The sequence below is a fragment of the Mytilus galloprovincialis genome, chromosome 5 (genome assembly GCF_965363235.1).
Source record: "Mytilus galloprovincialis chromosome 5, xbMytGall1.hap1.1, whole genome shotgun sequence".
NCBI lineage: Eukaryota > Metazoa > Mollusca > Bivalvia > Mytilida > Mytilidae > Mytilus > Mytilus galloprovincialis.
In genome coordinates, this window is record NC_134842.1 from 272,242 (window position 1) to 279,764 (window position 7,523).

The 7,523-nt window shown below is 32.4% G+C and overlaps 1 protein-coding gene across 2 annotated transcripts; it reads right to left on the reverse strand.

Moving 5' to 3' along the window:
- Positions 1-1,052: 1,052 nt before the first annotated feature.
- LOC143074923 (uncharacterized) lies at positions 1,053-6,982 on the reverse strand. 2 transcript variants are annotated; one of them, XM_076250123.1, is made up of 7 exons: positions 6,773-6,982; positions 4,719-4,843; positions 4,311-4,366; positions 3,759-3,867; positions 3,343-3,407; positions 2,195-2,275; positions 1,053-1,373 (listed from the first exon to the last, which is right to left on the reverse strand). In XM_076250123.1, the coding sequence occupies exons 2-7, from the start codon at positions 4,827-4,829 to the stop codon at positions 1,202-1,204; spliced, it is 594 nt and encodes a 197-aa protein (XP_076106238.1). In that variant the 5' UTR covers positions 4,830-4,843; positions 6,773-6,982; the 3' UTR covers positions 1,053-1,201. The 2 variants fall into 2 exon arrangements, with proteins under 2 accessions (XP_076106238.1, XP_076106239.1); XM_076250124.1 differs by lacking the exon at positions 6,773-6,982 and adding an exon at positions 6,154-6,271.
- Positions 6,983-7,523: the final 541 nt, after the last annotated feature.

Sequence of the window (7,523 nt, forward strand, 5' to 3'; positions counted from 1 at the left end):
TAGAACAATTTATGCTATTGCAAACAGTAAATTTTACAATAGGTTCGAAAAGATGAAAAATCGGAGAGGTCGGAAAGTGCGGCCGTACACTTCAGTCAATCCAATAAAAGCGGGACGAAAGATACCAAAGGGACAGTCAAACTCATAAATCTAAAACAAACTGACAACGCCATGGCTAAAAATATGTATATGTGTGTGCTCTCTTGTGATTGCTCATGCAAGATTATAAAAACATAGCCGTATTTGACACAACCTTTTTCAACTTCTGATCTTCAGTTCTGTACAACTTTGTACTTTTTTTCACTTTCGATCTTCAATGTTATATTTAACATTGCCATTAAAGTGCGAAGTTTGGAATGCCACAAAACCAGGTTCAACCCACCATTTTTATCTTTAAAAATATCCTGTACCAAGTCAGGAAAATGGCCATTGTTTTATCATAGTTCGTTTCTGTGTGTGTAACATTCTAACGTTGTGTTTCTGTTGTGTCGTTTGTTTTCTCTTATATTTGAGTGTGAATTCACATTACTATTGATATGGTTATATTTATGAATTTACAGTTTACAAATTTTTGAATTTTTTAAATACTAAGGCTTTTCCTTAGCTGTATTTGGCAAAACTTGTAGGAATTTTAGTCTGGCCTTTTTTGAAACTTTTTTGGATTCGAGCGTCACTGCGTGATGAGTTTTTTGTAGACCTTCAAATTTAGTTTTGACTGGTGTAAATCAGCCCATCTAACTAAATTAAATATTGATCTTACAAAATTCAAGCTTATTAGGTAGTTTGATTTATTGCTGTGAAATGAAAGAATTTGATTTTACAATAGGTAAAAATAAAAATTATTATATAAACCAAGGCCTTAAAAAAAAGCCATTTTAACACATAGTTTACGACAAAGCTAATTGTTTTCAATGTTATGATATGTTCACCCTTAAACCTGTTCAACTGGATTCCCGCTGTACATTCATGTCATGGCCTAAATACACTAAATACAAACAGTGTTCCAAAACAATGAAATTACTTTTATTAAATAGATATATATCTGTTATTACATATTCACATCAACTATCCGTTTAATATAGCTATGAAGTCGATATCTTACAATTAGAATAAATGTTGATTTTAAACTCTGAAAACGAAAACAGAAAACAATTCCTCATCAACTATAAAACAATTACATTCATTCAGTCAATAGTGAACATTATTCTTTGTATACGGTCAGTTTTCTTCGCTTTCTATTTTCAGTTGTCAAATTTTTTTCAGTGTCCTGGCAGATTGAATTGATTAACCTGTAAGATGAGTTGTTTGCTGCAATGTCAATTCCTATTATCATTTCCTTGACAAGCACATAATTGAGATATTGGGAAGCCAATCTGAAAAGTAATGGTGTACATAAATATTAGCACATAAATATTAACCTATTCGAAGAAGAAGAAGAAGAAGAAGAAGAAGAAGACAAATTGTCTTATGATACACTTTCTTATAATAATAAAATTGTGAAAGGCAATGGGGAATGTGTCAAAGCGACAACAACCAGACCATAGAGCAGTGTAGCGAGAAACCCCCGCACACGCAGGCGTCCTTCAACTGGCCCTTAAACAAATATGTATAATAGTCTATTCTAAATCATGAACATGAATTTTCAAATATTTTTTTACTAACATGAAAGAAAATTTACGCATTTACTACTTCAGCACATGTTATAAGATATATTTATATGCGTCCCACATAATAAGGAAGTTACGAGCTAAAAGTTAACTGTTTTGGTTTATTGGTTATGGCGCCAAAGAACCTGTGATACTCATCAAGTTCTTAACGGTTTTGGTTTATATATCATATATATATTGTTGAATGGAAACTTTCATGCAGTAAATGTTAGCTTAATCTGACTTTTACTATTAAATCATTTATTGATTGACAGTTCTCCAATTGTTAAGAATAGTATGTGGTTTTTTTTCATAATCACTCTTAAGGTTATTAGGATATAGGTTTGCAATAAAACACATATCACAAGGAATGCTCATGTGTTGACTTATGAGGTTCTCAAAAACAGGATTTATGTATGTATTTCCTTAAGGTATTAACTTAGTATCCTGCAGGCCATTTCATGTCCTGGATCGCCAAACACTATAGCGGTACAACCAGTAAAACAGGTTCCCTATTATCAATTTCAAATATTACTTAATGTATTTACCTGTATACGTTAAATGTTTGGTTCAATTGTTTGTTTTCCATTCCCGAAATCGTGGCATGTCCTGGTTTAGTGTATGGATGTCTAAAAACAAAATTGAAAACTAGCATGATATATGACGGTACTGTTGCCAGTTTAAGCTAGAACATGTTCGTTGTTTGAAATAAATTACTTTTACAATAATCTTAGGCTTAAACTCATAAGATAGTTTGAATATTATTTTCTGTATATCTTAAACAAGCCACCAAACGGTTTCAGATCTTGATTCAGTATCTAATTTTTTGGTTTTGTTCTATCACGAAATAAACAATCCTAAATCATATCTAATTTTGAAGACTTTATAGTTATAACTTTCATTTTCATGATTATACCTAAAAAGAAATAGTTAATAAAGACAGACAACGTGGATTGACCCTCGTAGTGTATGGCAAACCTATTTTTGTATGTGAAAAATATTGTGCACAAATCGTCCCGAAGATTATTTGTATTGTGATCTGATCTATCACGAAATGTACAATCCTGAATGGTTTGTAATTTAGAAGACACAATTTGTTTAAAGGATGTTCGGGGATAATATTAAACATTCAAATGATCAATAACACAACGAGACGCATGGAATTAGGACGAAGATTCAGACCACCAGAGCGTTAATATTTCGATTGTTGTGTTACAACTGAATAAAAGTATCAGCATATCAAGTCTTATATATATATATATATATATATATATATATATATATATATAGATAACTCGCCTAAACATCAACCCAACAATGTTAGATCTGTAAATATGCTTTCGCAAATTTTTGGTTCTTCCCTCGCCGGGATTCGAACCCATGCTACTGTGATATCGTGACACCAAATCGCCTGCACTGCAGCCGTCCCGCTAGACCACACGACCACCTGGGCTTTAGCATGGGTTCGAATCCCGGCGAGGGAAGAACCAAAAATTTGCGAAAGCAAATTTACAGATCTAACATTGTTGGGTTGATGTTTAGACGAGTTGTATATACATTATGTACACAGCCATGTATCACCATCATTGATGGCGATCCGATGGATACATCTGTTGTAGAGTTGTCAATGACTCAGACGTACTTATATATATATAGATAGATATTTTAAATTTATTTATGCTATCAATAAACTCACTTTGGATCTCGTCCTGAATTACACAGCATATCATTGAACAAATGATCATGTACATACTCCATGGCCTAGAAATAAAACAAACAACAACAGGTGAATAATAAGAAAACATAAAATAATGAAGTTTAGGTACGTATCCTTATGTTTTGAGTTAAAACTATCTTTGATATAAGAATGAAAAAAAAACATCTTTTAAAACAGATTAAAACTGACATGTGTATAACAACAAGAAATATAAGTGCATAGTTAGTGAAGATGAAGTAACACAGTTTAAGCATGATGTTCCATTTATATGTTATTTTACTTCCTTTGTGCAATTTTTTAAATCACTGATTATATTTCATAAAGGGTCATATGACACAGTTATGGATTGTTTGTGTGATTCGATAACACCAGTCAAAAAATATAATTTTACGAACCCTCTGCTTGATCACATTCATTCCAAAGCCGACCGTCACTCTCTCCCGCTGGTAAATGTTCAGAGGATTGGCTATAAAATCATGATGTCTAGAATGGTTGTCACGTTTACTGAAAAAAGACATATTTAAATATAATGATCCCATGTGAATAGAAGGAAGAAAGAGAAGGAGGAGCGGAAGAAAAAGAGAAAAAGTAAGAAGAGAAAGAGGAAAAGAAAAGTCATAAAAATGGGCTCACTAGGAGCATGAAACAATGTTATTATTTTGACATATACAATTTCAGTTGATTTCAATTTTTTAAGCATGAAAACTGAAAATCAAATGGAACATGATCAGGACAATTTATAAAAGAAAATAAAAACAAAACAAAATATCACTTCAGTTCGACATGTTGGTCAACAAATGAAACTTGTAGACCATGCATCAAATATATTTTTCTTAATGGCTATTTGTTCAAAATTATTGCACAAGTTTTGTTTGTCATGAACCATTAATAATTGTTTTTTATAAAATAATTTACGAAAAAAAAATCATTTAATGTGAATAAGTTACCATGAAATGTCTTGGCAGTTAATTATTTCATAAAGTTGTTCTTTACAGGTCAGGTACTGAAACAAAAAGAAAATTAATTATGCATATGGAACACATATAAATAAAAAGCTGAAGATACTTTAAACTTTTCATATAAGAGAGCATACACATTTCAGAGGTATTAAACCAATAACAGTCCATTTAGAGGAATGTTTGCCTCTTCAGATGGTGAATAAAAGACAGTAGACGACATTTATCTCTGCTCATATTAAGCTAAAAGGTATTTTCAAAAGACATTTAAAACTGAAATTCTCAATTTTGATTATATAATCATTATCAAGGCCTTATATTCCAAACTGTATAAATGACTAAAAGGAATACTATTGTCTCACACTTGAACAACATCAGACATAGACAAACAGTACATACGTGAAGTTTACAGGTTTCCAATGAAATTTTACTTTCATCGTTATCATCTGTAAAGTCTTCTTCATAACTTTCATTCTGCTCATTAGGACCTACTATCTGAGTTTGTGACATCTCTTCGATATTATCTAAAACATTAATATTTACATTATTTCAACTCATTCTTTAAAGTATATGTATGAAGTTTTATAGCTGTTTATAAAACAAAATTGGGTACACATTTCATGACTATATACATTATAATCAATACATTTATAGAACGCCACCGAAAGTAAACATAAAAACTGACCTTCTTAAAGTGTATGAAAAGCCTCTTTTTGATATCTTTTTGCAATTTGTCTTTATATATGTGACAATTTTCGCGCGGAAGCATAAATCGTCGTCCCGCAGATACGGCTTAACACTGTGTTACCCCAAATATTAATGGACGAAATGATTTATACAACACTAGTTTAAGACGACAATTGGTCTATGTACATTAAAAATAAAAAGTAATTGCTCAATAAGACACGCAATGTCAATTGTCCGTCTAGTGGTGGAAGAAAACATTAAATTTACTTTGTAACCCCAAATATTAATGGACGAAAACAACACTAGTTTAAGACGCCAATTGGTCTATGCACATTAAAAATAAAAAGTAATTGATCAATAAGACACACAATGTCAATTGTCCCTCTAGTGGTGGAAGAAAACATTAAAGACTTTGTAACCCCGAATATTAATGGACAAAAGTAAATAGAAAAACTGACCTTCTGAAAGTGTATGAAAAGCCTCTTTTTGATATCTTTTTGCAATTTGTCTTTATATGTGTGACAATTTTCGCGCGGAAGCATAAATCGTCGTCCCGCAGATACGGCTCGATCAACTTTTCGGGACGACAATTTTGGTCGGGACGACAATGTCCTCCCGGATGCTTAATATGTGATCTCAAGTAATGGAACAAAAACTGATGCGCTGGGAGTGTTTGCCAAACCTTAACACTTTGAATTGACTGTGTTACCCCAAATATTAATGGACGAAATGATTTATACAATAATAAATAAAAAGTAATTGATCAATAAGACACGCAATGTCAATTGTACCTGTCATGATGGAAGACAACATTAAATTTTTGAAGGGACGACAATTGCTGTCGGGACGACAATGTCCTTCCGGGAATCTAAATATGTGATCAAGTAATGGAACAAAACTGATGTGTGGGAAGGGTTTGCCAAACCTTAACACTTTAAATTGAGACTGTGTTACCCCAACTATTAATGGACGAAATGGTTTATACATCACTAGTTTAAGACGCCAATTGGTCTATGCACATTAAAAATAAAAAGTAATTGATCAATAAGAAACACAATGTCAATTGTCCCTCTAGTGGTGGAAGAAAACATTAAATTGACTTTGTAACCCCGAATATTAATGGACGAAAGTAAATATAAAAACTGACCTTCTTAAAGTGCATGAAAAGCCTCTTTTTGATATCTTTTTGAAATTTGTCTTTATATATGTGACAATTTTCGCGCGGAAGCATAAATCGTCGTCCCGCAGATACGGATCGATCAACTTTTCGGGACGACAATTTTGGTCGGGACGACAATGTCCTCCCGGATGCTTAATATGTGATCTCAAGTAATGGAACAAAAACTGATGTGCTGGGAGTGTTTGCCAAACCTTAACACTTTTAAATAACTGTGTTATCCCCAATATTAATTAAGGATTTATACCAAAAAATGACGATTGGTCTATGTACAATAGAAATAAAAAGTAGTTTGTAAATAAGACACGCAATGTCAGATGAGTGAATAAGTAATGCATCAAAAAATTATCTTCGGACAGTGACAAACCTCAACACGCTTTATTGAAACACAATCTACTGTGATGGGCAAATAATTGTTCGAGACGGCAATTGGCCTATATACAATACGAAATATGGTATAGTTTAGAAAGAAGACACGCAATGTAAACTGTCTTTCTTACAGTGTATAACATATGCAATTGCAACTGGCTTGCTATTTCAAAGTTTACCCTAACATAATTGGACAAGAACATATATAAATAAAACTGACCTTATCTTTGTGCTTGACAAACTTATACTGAAGACTTTTTTAAAATTTTCCTTTTTATGTGACAATTATCGTACGGAAGCATAAGTCATCGTCCCGCAGATGCTGGACGATCATCTTTTTCGGGACGACAATCGTAATCGGGACGACCAGCTGGTTCGGGACGACAATCGTAATCGGGACGATCAGCTGGTTCGGGACGACAATGTCCCCTGGATTCTATGAAGATTAACAAAAAAATTTCTTCGCACAGTGTATGACAAACTTCAACACTCTTTATTGATACAAATCATCCATCTTTTAGATATTCAAATACTCCTTCGAGAGGTCAATTGGCTTATGCAGAATAAGAAATATTAAGCAGTAAATACTCAACACACGCAATAAAAACTGTTTTGCTTGCAATGTAAGAACATATATCAATTGACTTACTGTTACAAAGAGTACCCTAACATAAATGGACGTATGTTATTTGAATCTTGTCATACACCGCAAAAAGGTCAACTTACATTACGTGTCTTATGCATTAAGTACTATATAAATTTATTGCACATATAGGCGTTCCGAATTTTTAAAATTCTTTCTTTTCTTTATTTATCAAGTTATTCATTAATCTATTTATTCATTTCTTTATTTTAATTGTTGCTCTATATATTCCTTTTTATAAAATGTTATTTTTTCATTCTAAATTATGTCAATAAGGCAGCAACCATTTGATTTTCTGGGGGGGGGGCATGGTTTTTTTTTCTGGACA